The sequence below is a fragment of the Pollicipes pollicipes genome, unplaced genomic scaffold (genome assembly GCF_011947565.3).
Source record: "Pollicipes pollicipes isolate AB1234 unplaced genomic scaffold, Ppol_2.1 Scaffold_7262;HRSCAF=8765_pilon_pilon_pilon, whole genome shotgun sequence".
NCBI lineage: Eukaryota > Metazoa > Arthropoda > Thecostraca > Pollicipedomorpha > Pollicipedidae > Pollicipes > Pollicipes pollicipes.
In genome coordinates this window covers 7280693-7301715 of record NW_023597055.1, presented here as the reverse complement: position 1 = coordinate 7301715, position 21023 = coordinate 7280693, and the positions used below count along the sequence as shown (strand labels likewise).

The 21023-nt window shown below is 52.2% G+C and overlaps 1 protein-coding gene across 1 annotated transcript; it reads left to right on the top strand.

The window, feature by feature from the left end:
- The first annotated feature begins 808 nt into the window (after positions 1-808).
- On the top strand, positions 809-20192 carry LOC119114169 (annexin-B12). The gene is made up of 10 exons (XM_037238376.1): positions 809-1066; positions 3064-3181; positions 3777-4448; positions 11222-11398; positions 14846-15050; positions 16301-16314; positions 16798-16867; positions 17531-17704; positions 18191-18372; positions 19617-20192. Exons 2-10 carry the CDS (start codon positions 3083-3085, stop codon positions 19671-19673), a joined length of 1650 nt encoding a protein of 549 aa, XP_037094271.1. The 5' UTR covers positions 809-1066; positions 3064-3082; the 3' UTR covers positions 19674-20192.
- The last annotated feature ends 831 nt before the right edge of the window (positions 20193-21023 follow it).

Here is a 21023-nt window from a genome sequence, read left to right as displayed (position 1 = left end):
TAGTGTCAGAAGCTCTGCCATCTATTGCGTCACTATTGACGCCCACCGTAATATCTGCCTTTTCAATGTGCCCGATTACCGTCAGCTAGTGACCTTCAGAGGACACCTTGGGCCAGAGGTTTGTCCTGTGGTTTGTCCGCGAATTGTACGATACAGCTAAATCATGCGCACTCCTTTCGCATCGGTAAAGCTTTCTTTTCAGTTGTCGGAATTGGGCAGTCTCCCAACTCAGTTCTAGCCCCCCCCCCCCCAGCTAAGAGAAGTGAGTGAGCCAAATCCGAGGACAAACTCGTGCGTTGGCACATTTTAGGGGTTGGTGGGGTCATATGTCATTGTTCAGCTGACAACCCGCAACCATCCCATTGTCTGGACTTTTGCCCCTGCACCTGTGACGCTTGCTTTGGTCGAAAATCGTCAGTGATACCCGTAAAACAAGGCTGGTTCACGATCAGCTTCCATAGAATTTAAGCGGTGCCGTGGCTCCACTCTGGTTTTGGGAGGATTAACTCAAGGCGTCCAAGACGGGCGCCGCAAAACCGGGTAGCGGCAGCATGAGATCGATCGTAATAACGCTGTCATTGCGCGCCAATGCTCCGAAATAAAACCACATGTTCAACCTGGACACGCTTCGCACTCTGTTATATCAGTTTCCGCTGACCAGCCAGCGGCCAGTGACGGCCATCCTTCCGGCCATTGCCAAACGCCCACACTGCCTCCGTGTAACCCGTGCCTGCCATCTATGGGCAAGAGTAGCAACCTGTTGGCAAGCTGCCGCCCGACAGCTGAGAGCTTGGCGCCGTCCAGGGCCGCGGCCCAAACAACCCCGACCTGACTGCCTACACTGGTCGCGCAGCGTGCTGGCCGGGCGAGGGGACCACGCGCACGCTAGCAGTCCCTCGGAGCACAGCCCTGACGTTATCGTTATCAGTTACGTGATCACGCCGAAGGCCGTAGGCGCGGTGCTGAAACAGGCGGGAACTTCTGGCGACGGCGGCGGCGGAGACGGAGACGAGTGAGGCTGTGACGACGCAAATTGGTGGCTACGAGAATATCCGTCCGGTTCAAGGTAAGCAGTGGGACCGTCACAACGTACGCGTGAACCGGATGCGTTCTCTACGCAGTTGCGGATCCGGGATTTCGTCAAGGAGGGGGAGGCACGCAACGTGGTGCCCCTAAAGTTTGGGCCCCTCCAAAATATCTCCGTATTCAAGCCATCAGATTTTAAGATCTTGGGTATGAAATTTGTGTATTGTAACCCATTTTACTGTGCGCAGCCTTGGAAAATCACGCGTGTTACGTATGCACATACTTTGAGCTTATTCATTTTTTCTCCACATCTTGATGGATCCTGTCATTTGGGATTTCGGGAAAACAAGGCAAAGTGAACTAAATGTGACTGTTCAGTTCCCTAAAAAATCAAGCACGAACTTGATTCATAGATGATTTACAGCTAGTCAGTAAGTCGATATGATCGGCTGATCGCTGAGTCTAAAGCATAGTTCATTTGCTTTGACTAGGATGAAGGAGCGCAAAATGTCCGGTACAATTTTATTTGAATGTTATGAACGGGTGCAAAATGTTCTATCATTGGAAGTGTATTAAGAACGTGATGCATAAGTAATATAAGTGTCATCTTCAAAAACCAACGAAAATGGTACACACAACGCCGGCGGGACGTAAAATTATGTCCGACAATCACCCGTAAACAAGTCATCGGCTCGTAACAGAGCGTAACAAATGGGGCCGCGGACAAGAGCGTAGGACCCTCCATTCAAGTAAGAAGTATCCAAAACCGAACATGGAGGGCCCCCGAACGATCAAGTGTGCCCGAGTGGGTTTAAAGATGGGCCCCCCGGCAAGAGCGTGGGGCCCTCCATTCAAGTAGGGAGTACCCAAAACCCAATGTGGAGGGCCCCGAATAATCGAGAATGCCCGAGCATGATCGAGTGTGACCGAGCAAGACAGCAGATGTCCCCCCCCCCCCGAGAAAAGCGTGGAGCATTCCATAGGTGGCAGGAAATTTGCTTTACACCATTGTAGAGGGCCCATGAGCATATCGCGAGTGTGTCGGTAGGTGAACGGTGACCAACGTGAAAGGCCACTGAAGAATCGAGAATACCCCGACAGGTTGTAATATGGGGCGCGCGGCTGTAGCGTAAAGAGCTTTTCGAGCGAATGGGAAGAATCACTGGAAGACCCCTGATCGACAAGAGTGCCTCGACATGCTAGCAGAAAAGGCCCCGACAAAAGCGCAGGGCCCTCCGAGCGAATGCAAATAAATCAAGGCAATGTGATGACCTCCGTAGCGATCGGGTTGACCCTGAGGGTTGACATATGAGGCCCCGAGAACAGCGTAGGGCCTCTTAAAAGCGTAATGAGCCTTGAAACCCCTCCATCACCGCTCTTTTAATCAGTGAAGAATAAGTGTCGTCTACTCGTGGGGCCTTAAGTAACACTTCCGACTGTTCCTGGTCGCCTGGAACCCCAAAGACGTCCAATGTTGCCGCATTTTGTGTTGAGAAACTGCGCCTCTTCGGCTGGCTACGGACCCCTTCGGAGCATATGAGACGCTTCGAGACTCAAAGGAGAAGAGGGCTTCCCATTGTGCTTCCCGTGCTTCCCCGTGCTTCCCATTCTCTGGATCCGTCACGGTCCTCACGTACGGCCAAGCAAGAACCTGAGCACGTTCCTGGGTGCCGGTGCCACATCGTAGAGAAAAGCCGTCTTTGTTCTACAGGTCCTGTGAGATTTACGTCCTGACGATATTGGGCGCATATCTCCGAAGCGACAATTGCAGGTAGTCCATCGCGAAAACAAGACATGTTGCACCATCTAAAAAAGTCGTCTTTGTACCTCATTGATTTTGTTTTTAGGACGCGAAGCACGTGGCTGCTCTTTTTACCTTATGGAACGTCAGCGCTGACGATCGTCATATCACCGATCATGGGCCATAGCGTGGCTCGGATGTCAGCCTGGACCGCCCGCACAGCGGCCAGTGCCGCTATACCCTGCGGCCGTTGCGCCCTTTTACTGAACAGCCCGTGGTGTCGTCCGCGCTTTCAGACTACCCGACGCCGCTGAGATGAGCTACAACCCGTACGGCGGCCAGGGCGGGTACCCGCCGTACCCGGCGGGTGGCCAGACGGGCTACCCGGGAGGACCGCCCGCCTACGGAGCTCCCGTACGTGAGTACTGCCGGGCTGCAGTGCGTGGAGACGCGGCCCACCCGCGCTCGAGCCCGCGGGTGTCGCCCCCCGCGGTACACGATAACCCCGAACCGGCGGACGCGACCACCGCCGACGGTGCACGGCGCCCTGGCACGCCCACTTGTGAAAACCCAGGCCGCTGCGAACGCGTGTGCTCCGCGGGCACGGAAATGCATTGGTTTGCCCACGACAAGGCCCGCTCGTGAGAATCACGCGGCGCGTCACGACTGCGCCGCCATCTTGACGGGCCGGGCCATGGTCTCTTAGTATACTCAGTCACTCATTCAACATTATTGTCTTGCGCGTTCCATGACTCATCCAGCATTCACCATCGTTCAACGTGTGTGTTTTTTCCCGAATACGATAAAACTCACTTAGCTACTTTCTGTTTTCCGAACAGAAAGTAACAGAAAGGGCACGGCGCACGCCAGCCGTAAAGCGTGCCACGTGGTTTGAAACGCAAACATTGTTTCCTGTGTCTGCAAACGAATCGACTTGCCGGTCGGGCGGCCTTCAGTGCGGACCGTCGCACCTCACGCGCTGTCTGAGGGTATCCCTGGTCTGTTGCAGGGTCAGCAAGCGCCCGGGTACCCGTACCCCGGTGCGCAGCCGGGGCAGGGCGGGCCTGCGGGACCGCCGGGAGGATATGGCTACCCGACACAGCCGGGCGGGTATCCAGCCCCGGGTGGTGGGTATCCCGGCCAAGGAGGTGGATATCCCGGCCAAGGAGGCGGATATCCAGGCCAAGGAGGCGGATATCCTGGTCAAGGAGGAGGATATCCCGGCCAAGGAGGTGGATATCCTGGGCAAGGAGGTCAAGGACAGGGAGGTGGCTATCCAGGCCAAGGAGGGGGATACCCCGGACAAGGAGGTCAAGGACAGGGAGGTGGCTATCCAGGCCAAGGAGGTGGATACCCCGGACAAGGTGGTCAAGGACAAGGAGGTGGCTATCCAGGCCAAGGAGGTGGATACCCTGGTCAAGGAGGAGGATATCCAGGGCAAGGGGGACAAGGACAAGGAGGCGGCTATCCAGGCCAAGGAGGTGGATATCCTGGCCAAGGAGGAGGATATCCAGGTCAAGGAGGTGGATATCCTGGCCAAGGGGGAGGATATCCTGGTCAAGTAGGTGCTTATCCTGGCCAAGTCGCAGGAAACCCGAATCCGCTACCTGGATCCCAAGGACATGGGATCAGTCGTGGATCTGGGCCATACCAGCCAGGAAATCGCACCTATATGGAAAAGGTTAGTATTACAAAATGAATACATTTCCAATGCTGTGAACGTTCCCCGCATCCTCATACAGCACACACGTCTTAGCTTCGGGCAGGGTGTCGATTGGTATCCTTTTATGAAGGCCCTGGACCCGCTAATGCTGGACTGAGCTATCGAATGCCTGTCCCACCCGCCAACATTTTTACTCAAATATTACATACCGGCGCGTAGTTACGCAAAATATGTTTGGAGTTGAGCATAGACAACGGCCAAGTCTTCCCCAAAACACGCCGAAAGGTGGTGTCTTCCCGAACGTGGCCCGCTTTCTTCTTAAGCTGGAGGAATGGAGCCATCAACTGAAGATAAAGGGACACTTCTGTTCACTACAGTGAATTATGGTTATGAAATGGAAATTATGTTTTCATAATTACATAACGTAGGAAAATGTGAAGATTAAACAATGTGTACCGTTCTCTGGCATTATTGGTAGCTACCGTCATGCTATTTCGTATCTGATTGGTTGATAAATGATGCAAAACTTTATTCTGAACGTGGCCATTGGTTAAAATCCAGTGGGCTAAATTCGTCGAGAAATACACATTTGGGGAGAAGATTGGTTATTCGACCCTTGGCCCGCACCTCCCGTCAACCATTTACCCAAGACGACTCTGCTGCCTCAGAGCATGCATTCATCCTTTGCTAATCGGCACAAGTTTTTCAGGTTGGTGTAGTTATGCATCGCTTATAGTTTAACCCTACTCGGAGCAGGCTCCCTATTTCCCATATTATTGGGCACGGAATAGGGAGTCCCTAGATCTCCCTCCTTGACGAGATCTCAGGAACTATTACGCCGGTTGCAATAATCAAACTGGCCTTGATTTCAACGGTCGTCGAAATTTTCTCAATGTTTTCAAACGTATTGCGACGTGTTTTGTCATATTGTGTACATACAAGTGAGGTATATTGTGTTAAAAGTCCAGGTACGTGGTAGGCGCGAGGATAGTTTCAGGGCTGAGTATTGGGAGGGATCTTATGCAAAGTATGGCGACCTTGCCGAGAAGGTGATCTCTCCTAGCTTATAGGAGTATCTGACACTTCCGGAGAGCGAGACAGGTCTGGATTTCGACCATTCAATTTTCATATTTGCATTCTTCTTATTTTTATACGGCAGAACTTTCTTACCGGGCGCAACACTCGACAGCCATGCGTGCCACGTAGCCGTATTTGAAAAACGCTCATGTTTGCCCATCGACTATGTGTCAAAGTGAGTTCAAGCTGGCTTCCAAATAGCATCAAACTCTGCCATGATAATTGATTCTGATAGCTAGTTGGTTTTCGTTTTGTGCGTCAAAACCGCTAAAAAAAGTCGCGTCTTAGGTAAATGAGCTTACCTGCAGCAAATAGTTTAAATGAAGGTGATGAATATCAGAACGAAATCTAAATCGTAATGACTCAAGTGACATCGAGTGACACGAATATTGATGGTTAGCGGTGATAATTGAAAATGGTGAATGCAGTTGAAAGTTGAGTTTTAATGCCATGTATCGTCGGGCAGCAGAACCTTGAAACAATGGAGCGCAAAAGACAAAGTGCGGTGTTTGTACGCCGTTACAGTGATAATGGGTAATAACATATGCAAATATTGTTTTGGACAGCCGTCCTCGCTTGGTGCGTTGGTTTTTTTCAAAAATGTTTTATGCAACGTTTCGGCTGATTCATTCTCCGGCCGTCTTCAAGTGTTACTGAACCCTGAAAACGACTGCCGGCGTTCGACTTTTGACCATTCATGCTTTCTCCTTGGCATTGCTGGGGTTCGAACCGGGCTTTTCTGATTTCGGGCTTGGGTGCACCGCACTGCCGGCGCGTAAAATTATCTTAGCCATTTTGGTGAAAAACTTCATGTGAATTCAGGCCGCTGGTATCTGCGTGGAAGCCACCGAAAAAGTCGTCCCCTTTGTGAAAAAGTTCACATTCAGTCATGCCCGCACCCAACGACACTCAGACGAAACGCACAGTTTTGTTGTAGCATGAGGGCATTTCTGATTGTTGCTGTCGTGGAAGTTTCAAAATTGTCCGCCTAAAACGTGAACTTCTTTCAGAGGGGGTAGAGCTCCCTTTTTCACTTTTCACTCATTGCTATATCAGACGCGTACCATCTGATCGGTGATGCCAGTTTTCTCGAAATCCTTATTACTAGCTCCGAGTTTTGACTTGGCGTAGCCGCTACTGTGGGAAAAATCTATTGGGCTTCCTACTCACCACTATGAAAGTAATGCATTGCATTTCCATTGCTTTTTCCGATGTGTGTGCACTGCACTCATCGCAACACATCAATTTGTCAAAATGCCTGTGAAATAGATGCTCAGAAAGTTTTGAACATTTTTTTTTTTTAGAGAAAACGATATGCAAACACCAGGCTGTTTTCCCGCGAATTCAAGGAAGCGTTATCTTATGGGTTTGGTTTCTCCCTCATGGCGTCAAGCACAGTTTCGAAACGCACCACGTGATGCGGCGAATCACGTGGTCTTAAGTGACACACTTGTTCAAACTTCAATCAATGCGTTTCTTGGTAACTGGCCTTTATCGCCCGATGTGCCGATCACAAACGTCCATTTGTACTGACGTCAGTGATGCCAGAAGAGACACCACTTTCAAGCCATAGGCCGGCAATGTGCCGGTTAAAACAGTTAAACGGTGTTTTCTCTAACCAGTAACAATTGATAACGACCCTCAGCAGATTCTGCCGTTTTCATGACGACGGTAGTCGCTACAACTATAGTATCCCAACCAAAGGTGGTATACTCCAAAAGTGTCCCACCTTTTGGAATGTTCCACATTTTTATGTGGGGTTTGAACTGAAAAACCCATCTTGATAAATTCAGGTAACATTAAATAGCCATCTGAAAGAGCCTTTCCCCCGAACTTTGAGAGGAGAACGGTATATATCCGTAGATCAACCTATTTTTGCCGTAATTTGGTGGTAATTGGGGTTATTTCTCACTGTTCAGCCCAACTTCCCTAGCTTATTTTGTGTTTTGTGAAGCTATACCCATATAGGTTAGATTTTAATGAGTCATCTAGGAATCACTACGTGCTATTTTGTATCTACCCTCTTCACTGTTCCCCACTATCATTGGCCGTGACAGGCAAGAGCGCCTTTCATATCAAACTCCAAGCTTTTAGTTTGGGTGATATCGTGGTGATAATCTGATCAGGGCCGCACAGTTGAGGGTAGCTGAAATTTGACCACGTGCGATTCGCTCACCTCTCTCAGCATTGCCTCCTGATCTCTGCTTTGAATTCAAACCTCTTACGACTGTGTTGCTAACGCGCTGTTGCGCTGTCATTTGAAGGTATTGCCTGTCACCGCGTCGTGCACCAGTAGCGGAGTATAATGCTTACCTTTGGTGTTTCGCGGACGTAGCAGCCCAGTAAGAAAACTTCTCTTGTTTGGTAGCCTTGCAGCAGATTTTCTCCACCCGTGGCGTTTTCATATCTACCGGAATAAATACGCTGCACGTCATCCCTCCGGGCGCCGCCAGCCACTGGTTGTGCAGCTTGTTGCCGTGTGCTGGAACGGCCGCCGACGGGCCGGCGGTCGCCCGGCTGGCGATGCGACGGCAAGGTGCACCCGAGCAGGCGCGGAACGCCAATGAAGAAGCGCTGCGTACGCCAAACGTTCGTCGCCTATGAAAAGCTTAATGGAGGCTACAATGGAATGAGCGCTCCCGCAATAGCAACTGCGACCGTGCTATCGCCTTGCAGTGTAAACTTCCACTTCCAAGCTCAGTCTGAGCGACAGTCAAAACATGCGCCGCGCTTCGGCTAGACCACTTCAGGCCCAGTGAGGGACCTCCCCCGCAGTCTGGATGCAAGACGGGCCAAAGCGGCACAAGCAGGGTGCGTGTGCACGCATATGATATATGGAGGCATGTGTCGACCGCTCTATCGCTTTGGAGATTGAACATGCCATTGTACAAGTGGTCTGGGCGGCTAGCGGCCGGCCTGTTGCTAATTGCCTGAGTCCAACAACGGACCTTCCCGCAAGTTAGATACAAGAGCACCCAAACTGTGCCAAACTGTACAAACAAATGTTGGGGTAGGTTTGGTGAACCTTACTGGCTGCGCTCCGTCCTCTCCCAAACCGATTCTGAAAAGAGTCACCCCTGCAACAAGCCGCCGAGTACCAAATGTCAGCTTACGGTGACCTTGGCCGAACGTGCCGTCTGGGTAAGCGAAGCGGGGGGGGGGGGGGGGCGTCGGGGACCGGATTGACCGAGGTAGGCCTTCTCCACACAGCACCTCTGAGAGCACCGAGCGTGGCAAGGAGGGGACGGATTTCATCCAGCTCGGCTAGAGCCAGAGGCGGTGACGAAATTTCGTCATGTGACATGACGAAGACGACTTCCTTCAGCGACTCTGTTCGGCATGGCTTTGGTTATGTAGGTCGCCATTGCGGTGGCAGTGTACGCACACTCGCATTATTTCATTTGCAGAAAGATGTCACACCCAACCAAAAGGAACACGAAATCCCTATTTATCATGTTCCACCACGCCATGACCTTGGTTTCTGTATAACAATGTAGGTAATACGTAGCGCCATGGGCCCAACGAACACGCGTGTGCCTGCAGTGACGAACATTGCAATGAGAGGGCGGAGGTTGAACCGTGCAAAATTCTGAAAACCTCGCCTCCCAAAACTCACTCGTGTTTTATCCCGAATTTGCCCATTTCCTCTCTCAAAGTGTGTTTGTAGCGGGGCGGGGGGAGGGGGAGGGGGAGAGCTAAAGCCATCCTGTTACGCGCTTGGACGATCTTGCATCTAATCTGTAAAGGGTGGTGCCTTATAGGAAATGGGGTGATCCTCGACCGGGCGACCGCATGCCACTCACAGCACCTTTAAAGCAGAAGCTTGACAATTCCATTCCCGAAAGCGATAGAGTGGTCGAAGCATGTCTACATATTTGGCATGCGTCAACACGCGTCTCGTTCGTGCCGACTGGCTGCTTTGACATCTAGCCCGCTGGTAGGTCCAATGCTGGACTTGAAGCGCCGAAGTTGCGCCTCACAATGCGTAAGTTGGGACCCGAAAGCGATGAAACGGTCGGACAGCTCTGGCATTTGCACATACACGCACGTGTGCTACGTTTATACCAGTTTGGGCTGTCTTGGACCTTATTTGTCAGGAGGTCCGTTATTGGACCCGGCAATTCTCAGTCGACTGGTCCCAGCTGCATAGGGGCTTTTACAATGGCACGTTCAATCATCAAAGCAATAGAGTGGTGAACACATGTCTCCGTGTGTCACACGCGCGCACACGTCCTGCGTTCGGCACGTTCGAAAAGAACGCCAGTTTTGGCCGGTCTTGTATCTAAGCTGCAGAGAGGTCCCTTCGTGGGCCTGGAGTGATCTAGCCGAAGCTGCGCCTCGTAGTGCGTGGTCTGGGCCCTTAAAGTGGTGAGACGTTTGGCTCAACCCAAACATTTGCACACACGGACACACGTGCCACGTTTGCACCGTTTTGGCCGGTCTTGCACCTAGCCTGCAGTGAGTTCCGTTACTGGACCCGGCCGCGCGGCCGCCTGTCTCGCAGACCGCTGCCAAGGGCATTGAAGGCTTCACAATATCAGTCCCGGAAATCAAAGAATAAGCAGCAAATATCGATAATTTTCACACATATGCACACGCGCTATGTTTTTAACGGTTTGGACGATGTCGCTCCTAACGTACGGGGTTCGTTGATGGACTCTGGCCGAGTATCGACCGGCCGGCCGGCAGCCGCCCAGACCGCTGATACGAGGACTGAGCGGCTGCTGCTCAGACCCGTTTTAAAACTGACAGGTTGCACTTGAAGCCGATAGCACGGTCGCAGTTGCTATTGCGGGAATGCTTGTCCCATTATAGCCGATAATCCGCTTTCACATTGGTGACGTACGTTTGCCGCACGCAGCGTTTCGTAATTAACATTCCGTGCCTGCACGGGTGCACCTTGCCGCCGCATCGCCGGCCCGGCCGTGCGTCGGGCGTCCGCCATCTGGCGGCAGCCAGGCGCGAAGGGGTTCTTGCAAGCTGCGATCTGTTGCCGCGCTGGGCGGTGGGTGTGTCCGGCGTGCGGTTGAACGCAGTGAGACACAGCCGCCGCAAGCTTCGCAATGGCCCAGGTCAGTTGGCGCTGCCGGCGGGGGCGTGGCAAGCTGCTTTTCATGGAGCGGGGAGCCGAGCCGGCCGATAACGCGGCCACTGTGTGGATAACGCGGCCACGCGGCGCGGTCGGTCCCAATAACTGAGCCGTCTGCAAGCAAGAGTTTTAGAATTTTGTGGAAGTTGATGACCTTTGACATGACCTAGAGTCACCAAATTTTCAGCAGCATGTGGAATTTGGGTATGGGACACTGTAGTGGAGGTTTGGTAGCGATCGGTGCGGTAGGCTCTGAGAACTGGGTCATCTGCCAGCAATACTTTTGGGATTTATGAAGCTTGATGCCCTTTGATCTGACTTAGCGTCACCAAACTTTCAACTTTATCAGAGAATTAGGTATGGCACGTCCGTAAGTGAAGGTTTTGCAGCGATTGGTGCAGTAGGTTCTGAGAACTGAGTTGTCTGCAAACAATATTGGAATTTGTGAAATTTGATGACACTTGGCCTGACCAAGGGTCACCACATTCTCAACTGCAAGAGGGCCCATCGTTATTTTCTGTTTCCTCTTCAAGTGGAGCCTATCAGTGTAATTCAGAAGAACTCCGTCAGTGCTCGTCTCGCTCTGACCGGGACACAGCCATGCTAACCGTCCCCGCGTGCTCAGTCGCAGGGCACCATCCGGGCGGCTCCGGGCTTCAACGCCGCCGAGGACGCGGCGGCCCTGCGCAAGGCCATGAAGGGCTTCGGTACGAACGAGCAGGCCATCATCGACGTTCTGTGTCGCAGGAGCAACGCCCAGCGCCAGCAGATCGCCGTCCAGTACAAGTCTGGTTACGGCAAGGTGAGGGGGGAGTGGGTGACGGACTGGCAACGTCAGAGGGGCGGGGGAGGGGAGTTCCGCGCACACCACTCTTCTGTCCATGAAAACGGGGATATAACGTTACGTCGGTTTGTCTGGGCGCTTCTCGTGGCTCCTTCGTTCGTAGTATTTGTGGTCTCTGCTGTTTTTTCCTCATGCATCTCAGAGTGGGTTACTCTCAGCTGCGCCTTTGTTTAGGTCTTAAAATGTGATAGCCCGTTTCATCCCGGGGCTTACACGCCCTTCAATGGCTCGGATTGGAAAGTAATTAGAGATGAAGAAGTTTTGAAAGTTTTGGAAATGAGTTTCGACAAATTGGAAGAAAAATAAATTGTACTTTAGCCCCAAGCCGGGTGTGCCCCTTCCCCTCCCTTGGTGTTGTTCTGGATCCGCCCTATTTCTTCTGCTTCTTTGCTGCCGGTTGCGGCTTCCGCGTCCGCCGGAGGGAACTCGGCGAGCGAAAGCGCAGCTCTGATTTCCAGAACCTGGGCTGAAATCCCGCACAACGCGTGCCTTTCCAGCTACTTCGTCACTCTCCAGACACCCCGTGACCCTAATGACCCTGATGTGACCCTAATGCGGCGACCGGCGTGGGTGTTGGTGACGCTAATAGTCGCAAGAGTTGCATGTGTCGGTAAATCGTCAGATCGTTAAAGGGAGTGTCCAGCCTTTTTGCATTTCCCCACCTTTTCTCAAAATCTTTCCGAAAAGTTCTGATATTTGATTCGAACTGGCCTCCTCGACGGGACCAAATATCTTTGGAACTTGCTCTTCGTCACTGTCAAATTCAAAATTCCTATCTGTTTGACTGTTTCCAACGTGTATGTCATGTGAAAGTCTCAGTTCACCAATTCGCAAGTATCCTGGTGCGGTACATTACACAGGAGCTTTGAACCCTCGATTGAGGAACAATATATGCAAATATGCGGTCAATCTCATGCGAATTCAACGATACGCTGCGCTATGGCTTTGATGCGTGCCGTATGGCGTTTAGCCAGGTGCCCTGTTCGACGGCTACTTTGGCTTTGGGGAACATAGTTTACATAGATGCCAGCTAAGTCCAGGGCTGCTTGAACGAGGCAGGTGTACACCTGCGAAATATCCGCTGGTTTTGTGACATGTTTCGCCAACTCGCTTCTCGCCGAATGCCTGCACCGCGCTGTGATAACTGAAAGCGTTCATAGCTGATAATAACATTCATACCTCATCAACACGCAAATGTAGCGTTTGTCCACCACCAGAAGCACGGTGGATAGCAGTATAATGCGATGAAATGAATACATTTGACGCATCTGCCACAAAATATTTTCATCCCAAGCATATTGGCTTTGCCTTGCATTGACTGACACATTGCCCACGCTCGGAACCATTATCATCACATCATTAACTCATTCTTGCACTCATGGTAAACCAAAGAATACTTTACTGATTTCTTGTTGGATTGTGTTGGTAAATATGCTTATTTTACCATCTTGTACAGCTTGCTTTGCCACCACACAATGTAAGCATAGGTCATTGCATAAGCAATTGTGCTGGACGATTATCTACAATTGTGCTGTGTGTGGAGTCTGGGAATTGTGCCAATGCTTTGCAAGATGTTCACAATGTTCCACTGAACATGTTATGGCTGGGTTTTGCCAAGATATTGCACAATAGTTACAGAAAAGATCTGCACCCCACATTGGAAGAGCTTGTCAAGAACAGCAACCACAGGCTATCATTATGATGACATTTGTATCAGAGTCTGACTGACAACTGTCAAAGGCAATATGAACCAATCACAGCATCCACTCAGTTGAGTGTTTCAGCCAATTACTTAAAGATTTTTAAGTCAAATGGTAACCTATGATCACTATTTTGACTGGTTGTTCCAATATGGAATGCTGATGTTCTTCTGTAGTCATTATGCAGTATTTTGGGAAAACCAGCCATGACTACCTGAGAATATTATTGTGAACACCCTGGTAAGAATCCTGGCCCATTTGTGGTCCATGTACTTATGGCTCAAGTGCACTAATTACCCAGCACAATTTTTGGTATAGGCTTCACAGCTTACTGTGCTGGCAAAGCAAAATGGATAAAATAGTAAGTTAAGCACATGCACCCAATTAAGCAAACAGAGTTTTAGGTGAGGAATGATCATAGGAGTACAGCATTATGTTTTAATTCCTACATTCATACCACAAAATGTGTGTTATTTCTGATTTGAACTGAACCTCCCCAGTTTTCAACATGCAAAGGTGAGCATAGACATGAGGGAGCATTTTTGTCAGCATTTTATCAGCCCAATAACAGATAAGGCACATGGAGCAGAATGCATTCACTGAAAACTTGGGGTTATCAGCTGCTGATAATGTTGAATGGCAGCATCATCAAACTGCACATCACTGCTGCATTTTACCATCTGTTCCAACATGGGGTGTTCATGCTATGATTATTATGATAGATTTCAAACAAGTGGTCTTGACATGTTACGTAGAACATGGCAAATACCATGGTGAACACCTGTCTAATTTTTGGCCTTTGACTTTGCTTAATTTCATTGGTAACCAACCAGCACAATTATCAGCGCATATAGCCAGATTGAGCCGCGCTCTCCAACAGTATGGTTGGAAGAGAAACATTGGGCTCTAAACTTGATCTAAGAACTGTGCTTTTGGTCTGTTAACATGGCATAAGCATAACATTTTTTTAATTCCCATACTCATGATTTTAAATCAGTTGTTCATCACTTCAGCTTTGCCTCTCAAATTATTTGCTTGCAAAGTGTTACAAGACCAGCATGGAATGCATTAATGTTTTATTTCTACCAATAAGACACATGAGACATAACAGGTACAAAATGACACACTTCATTTCTTCGCTGCCTACATGCCACCAATGCCGGATATTAATAAACAGTCAAATCTTTTCACCGCTTTTGAGCAGACGATTCGGTGCGAGCTGAAATACCCTTCTGCGATTATTACTACGCAATATATTGAGGAAAATAGCAATCACGTGCCGAGCAGGGCTGCTTTAACATCTTGCAAACCGTTATCCACACTTAGCACGCGGTGTGGAAACTGACAACCATCCGTAATGGCCATGAACTTACAGCAGCAATTATCTTTCGTGCGCTAGAATCGTCCAGGGCCTCAGAAACACACTAGTGAGGGTGTGAAATGTTGGTCGCGCAATTGGAACTTGAAACTAAGTAAACTCATTTGCACATACTATCCTGTTGGTAAACCGGTTCCGCCTCCCCTCAGTACTTTTTATACAAATAACAGATTCTGAGGGTTCGCCAGAACATGTTTTTGAAAGATGTTCCAAGGGTGGAACACTCACCAATCACTAAGAGCAACGAATTTTCCGCCACTGACAGCGGCTGCCCAGCTAGCGCTGTCGACGGAACCAGTGACGTCACTCGCCTTCCCCTTTCTCCAGGATCTGACCAAGGACCTGGGGAAGGAGCTGGGCGGCAACTTCGAAGATGTGATCCTGTCGCTGATGACGCCGCCCTTCGAATACCTGGCGAAGGAGCTGCACGAGGCCATGTCAGGCGCGGGCACCGACGAGGACACGCTCTTCGAGACGCTCTGCACGCACACCAACGCGGAGCTGAACGGCATCAAGGCCGCCTACGAGCACAGTGAGCGCCATGCTGTTGCGTTGCTGGGCGGCAGTCCCGGGCCATGGCGTAACTGAGCGTCATGGGAAGCGTTACAAAACGCGATTGTGAACGCTCGATGCTCTACATCGCACGTGATATCGTTCACGTGACCTCCTCTCCTCACGCTGTGGCTAAGGGTACCAAGGGCTAAGGGTCTGGCCGCTGGGTCGCACACGACCCATGGAGGTTTTCATGACACGCTTGCGATGCGCTTACCGCGGCGCCGTGCCGCGGAGCATGTTGCATATTCTGTTGCATCTGCTGTATCTTCAACTGTCTCTGTCCCACATTGTGCAGTGCGCCCGCTATAGTTCTGTGTTCCTTATGCTCAAGGCAAGTTGAACCTTTGTCAATTTACAGTTATAGTTAACGTATGGTGCTGTTAGTTAGTTTTAACAACAACATTTATCAATTGAACCTGTTTCAGTTGCGTCTGTTAGTGGGGTGCCGATCGCTGCCAGTTACCTCCCCCCCCCCCCCCCCCCCCCCCCCCCCAACCCCCCCACCCTACCCATCACACACGCCCCGCACGCATTGCACGCACACCACGCACACCGACCAGTTGTACCGCCACTAAACCTGATGCCGACTCGCCGCCAGTGTACGGCAGGCCGCCTGGAGTCTTCTGTTCGCTCCGAGGACGAGCTCCAACTTCAAGCTCCTTACTCACCGCATTTCTTACAGGTGGGAACGGGTCGGGCGGCCGTTCAGTCCGCACTCATGGCGTGGTGATGGCGCACCATGCGTTAGGATGACCTGAAATGACTCTTTGACGGAGAATTACAGCTTTATATCCATAACTGTTTCAGAAGTTGAACGCGTAGTGTGTGGCGATTAATGAAAAGAACATACTCGTTAAACCATTTAGCTACCCAAGCGGCGACTCCCTTGGTGCGTTCCTCTCATGCATACGCATTTCAGCACTCACGATTAAAGCGAGCGGATATGTTTCTGAAAAGGACTGTGAAAAGACACTAGAAAGAAAAACGAACGTGTTCTTGGACATCCACTTTTAGGCTTCTTAACTAGACTTTCTTACAGCTTCTGGCAATCCCTGCGTGGCGCATGATCAAGGGAAGATGCTTCCTGGGCTTACTTTGCTTCTGATGGTCCGCAGGTCGACTGTTAGGCCCGCCCTGGCCCTTCTGACTGACCTGTTTGTGTGCAGAAGGGGGGGGGGCACAACTGCTCCCTTGCCCCCCCCCCCCGCGCCTCCGGCGCTCCGGCAGGCATGGAGGCGAGAGTATGTTTGTTGTACCATCAAAATGTTGAAAGCCTCTTGCCCAAATCGACGGCCCTGTAGCGTCACCTGCCTAGCCAAAACTGTAATCAGGGAGGGTCCATAACTGATCTAAGAGGGTACTGAATCTTACTCAGAAGGATCCTGTTGCTAGCTGTGACCTGTGGTCCACCGTCCCTGCTGATGGCTTCTGTCTCCCGTCCCTGGCTGGGACCCTGTGTCTCCACCCCCCCTCCCTGGCGGTGGACCTGTGACCCTCTCCCTGGCTTGTGACCGGTGTGCGCCATCCCTGGCTGTGACCTAGATAGTCTCATCCCTGGCTGTGGACCTGTGACCCCTCTCCCTGGCTGTGACCTGTGTCGCCCATCCCTGGCTGTGACTTATGCTGTCTCCGTCCCTGACTGCGACCTGTGACCTGTGACCCTTTCCCTGGCTGAGGTATTTATCCCTGTCCGCTGACCTTAACGTGTGCCTCTGACTCGGCAGGCCACAGGGATGAGTCCCCCCACGCTGACCCGGCAAAGGCGGCCCCAGGCGCAGGCGCTCTACAAGGCTGGTACGTCGTCTTCCTGTGGTTTAGCCTGGTCTTTTCCCTCGGCCGCACGGCTTGAAGTTACACATGAACAGTACAACGTCCTAGTAACCAGTCTTATAAATATAGGTATAAACAGTATTATAATTTGTATTTGCCACAGGGATTACATGATCCAAACATTCGCTGAATTCGCACATTCTATTGAACATTGCATGGTCAAATTCGAACACCCTACTCTAATATACTACACCTTGTTGTACTAACCTTCCCCACGGTCGTGATGAGGTGACAGACCACCGGGTTACGCGTGCTGAGATCTCCGGGATTGCAGAGCTCAGAGTCATGGGTCGAAGGCGAACTGCTGATTGGCGCCCTAACAAACAAAGAAACAACAACAGGGGAACGATCCAGGACGCGGGACGACTTCCTCAGGATCTGGTGACATATGCGAGGCCGGCTGCCGTCACGCCTCGTCTGAGAGCAGCCGACCAGCCTTCACCTCGTGCCAATAACCGCTGAAGCATTTGTCGATGCATGCAGGTTCTGGCACAAGAACGTCATCACATCCTGACAAAAACCGGAACCGGTGAAAGTTTCTGCTGTCGGGAATCGAACTCGGACTTCTTGCCCCAACGGCGAACACCTCTGTTCGCCCACTGACGACGCCGACCTTGACCGCGGCAGGCGAGAAGAAGAGGGGGACGGACGAGGAGACGTTCACGGTGATCGTGGCGACGCAGAGCGCCGCCCAGCTGCACGCCATCATGGCCGAGTACGAGAAGCTCTCCAAGAAGAGCCTGCTCGACGCCATCAGCTCAGAGACGAGCGGGGACTACCGCCAGGCGCTGCTGGCTGTCGGTGGGTACCGTGTGAGCCCAGGCCAGGTCAGGTTAGACCGAGCGAGATCAGTGAGAATTGGTGGGTAATGCTGGCTTCGAAGAAGGGTAGGATATAGCAGTTAACGCCGCGTCACGGCACGCCACGTCGCTTCTCGTTACTTTACGTCACGTCACGTCACGTCGTCATGTCACGTCACGTCATGTCATGTCACGCCATGTCACACCACGTCATGTGATGCCATGTGATATCAGGTCAAGCTGGCTGGGACCATTGAGGTTGGCAGGCGCGGCTGGCTGTGAGGAGGGCAGCTCTGGTCAGGTCAGCTCTGATCAGGGCAGCTCAACATATACGGTTACAACTTCTCACTGTGGAAGCGACACGCAGCGCCAGCGACCTTCACGTTCCCACCTTCGCCGACATTCCCCGTCGGCGCTGATCACTCGCTCAAGGCTCCACACGGAGATACGTGTGTCCTGCCTAAACGCGCGGACGCGCTGTCCCCAGTTAAGAGCTCGCTGAACCGGCCGGCCTACTTCGCCGAGCGGATCCGGGACACGATGAAGGGCATGGGCACGCGGGACGGCGACCTCATCCGGCTGATCGTGTCCCGGGCCGAGTACGACCTGGCCAACATCAAGCAGGAGTACCTCAGACGCTACGGCCACGCCATGGAGAAGGACGTGTCGGTGAGTGGGGGCGCGTGCCCGCGGCCGGCACCGGGGCGAAGTGTGGACGCGTCCCACGATTGGTCGTAGAATGTGGGACACTACGCCGTCATACAGGCCCTGCACAATGCCTCGGTGGTGACGTTGCAAGGAAGTTGAGCGCGCATCTTGCTTTGTGGTGTCATACCATTGTGCAATATGACGCTAGTGGAGGGGCACACCGATTATGGTCGTGCGGTGCAATCCCCTCATGGGCTGGTCCCAGCGTTGGATACATCCACTGACGAAGCTGGGATCATGCCAGTAAACCAAGTCACTACGCCTAAGGCATCATCACAGTGTCATGCTCACGATCGGCTGCCGTCGGGTGAGGGGACGGTGGGGACCATCAGCCAGATCGAACCGTCGGTGGGGACCATCAGCCATATCGAACCTTCGGGTGAGGGGACGGTGGGGACCGTCAGCCAGATCGAACTGTCGGGTGAGGGGACGGTGGGGACCTTCAGCCAGATCGAACCGTCGGGTGAGGGGACGGTGGGGACCATCAGCCATATCGAACCGTCGGGTGAGGGGGCGGTGGGGACCTTCAGCCAGATCGAACCGTCGGGTGAGGGGACGGTGTGGACCGTCAGCCATATCGAACCGTCGGGTGAGGGGACGGTGGGGACCATCAGCCATATCGAACCGTCGGGTGAGGGGACGGTGGGGACCATCAGCCATATCGAACCGTCGGGTGAGGGGGCGGTGGGGACCTTCAGCCAGATCGAACTGCCGGGTGAGGGGGCGGTGGGGACCTTCAGCCAGATCGAACCGTCGGTTGAGGGGACGGTGGGGACCATCAGCCACATCGAACCGTCGGGTGAGGGGACGGTGGGGACCTTCAGCCATATCGAACCGTCGGCTGGGGGGACGGTGGGGACCGTCAGTCAGATCGAACCGTCGGCTGAGGGGACGGTGGGGACCTTCAGCCAGATCGAACTGTCGGGTGGGGGACGGTGGGGATCCTTCATACAACACTGGACTCGGATGGCGACACGCAGTAGTCTTCAGGAGGCAGTGGTGACAGTATGGCTGGCGTAGTCGCACTGAATGCTGAGCGAAAGGTTCGAATGGGGTCGAAGATCTTCATGCGTGGCTAAGTCGATTACTCGTTTCTCAACTTATAGACCTGAGCGGGCACGGAAGGCAGGTTCGTATGTCACATCTTGTGTCACGTTTCCTGGTGTTTGTTTTTTACGCATCACATTGCTCATGTTCTGTTTCAGTCGGAGACGTCTGGCGACTACAAAAAGGCGCTGGTGATGATCATCGAGGGAAACTAGCTCCAAAATCGCGAGCCGGAGAGCAAGCCGAGGCCCGCTTCCAAAACGATGCGCGTCGCACCTCAAATCCTTCTTCCAGCTGTGGTGTCGTGAAATTTCAAATGTGTCTTGTTTGATGCTCAGAGGTCGTGCCTGGAGGAAAAAACTTCTGCAACCACCTTAAGGAGAGAGGTGCTTGGCTCGCCTCCTTCAGCCAGTCATGACACTCTTCTAAGCATGATGGGCATGGACCACGACCGTTTCTGCGGATGTTACAGTACAACACCAAAAGCCAAAACACCCGTACACCGATAGCTGTAGCTTCGCGCTTGCCTTCCGCTGTGACGGATAACTCGTGTTCAGCTCTGTATGCGTTTGTGGTGGCTGGCTACTGTCACAGTCTGCCACAGTGCGACGCGTCATAGGGGCTGCCGCCGTCGTCTGGCGCCTCTTGTTTACTTTGGCTGTAGTAGCGTCGGCGTCATGTAATCAGCAAATGTTTTTTTCGAAACTTTATCACTATACAGGAACAAATAAGGTTGTCTTGTTTCCGTCGGCATGGCTTGCTGCGCTGGGAATATCAACGTGACAGGTGAGGGGCCGGCATTCAACCTGTGCGGGATGACAGAAACATGTGCTAATAGGATCGGCAGGGACTTCGCTTACCACAGTGCCGCCTTCGCTAGTACCGCCATCACTAGCACCGCCCCTGTAGTGCCGCGGTCAGTAGTGACGCTCCTGTAGTACCGTCATCGGTAGTACCACCCCTGCCTGTCGCGATCGATAGTACCACCACCCCCCTTTGCCGCGGTCGGTGGTACCGCCTCTATCCATGTCGGCTTTGGGCCTCCAAACGATCGTGTTGTAATGAAACCAGGAGGGCAAGGCTGTGCATTCATTTTACCGCACCTTTGCTCCTCATAAATCTGATTAAGGCTGGAGGTATCGTGCTATGGCAAAACGACAAAGGTGGTTCAGACTGATGGGAAAGTTAAGTGACGAGTTTCACGGCGCGACGAGTTGTGCGTGAGTGTGACCGCTGCTTATGGCTGTAATATTAGGACTGTCACAGGCATGAATCGTTTTACTCCGTGGACGCAGGTATGGACGCGCATACAAATAATCTCTGGAAAGTGCCCGTCCACTCTAACCCCATGTCTACCTATAGGGGTTGCCACTGCTACCAACACAGTGCAGGTGGCCAACGGACTGGGACGGGTGCTGTCAGAGCGATGCGGTGTGGGGTCATGTGATCCAAGGTTGTTGTGGCGTGATGCCATTGCGAGTGTCGCACTGTGGATTCTGGTTTGAGTAATCAAGAGTCGTATAGCGCGAGATTTTCTTTGGAAGGGTTGAAGGGAATGCTCCACA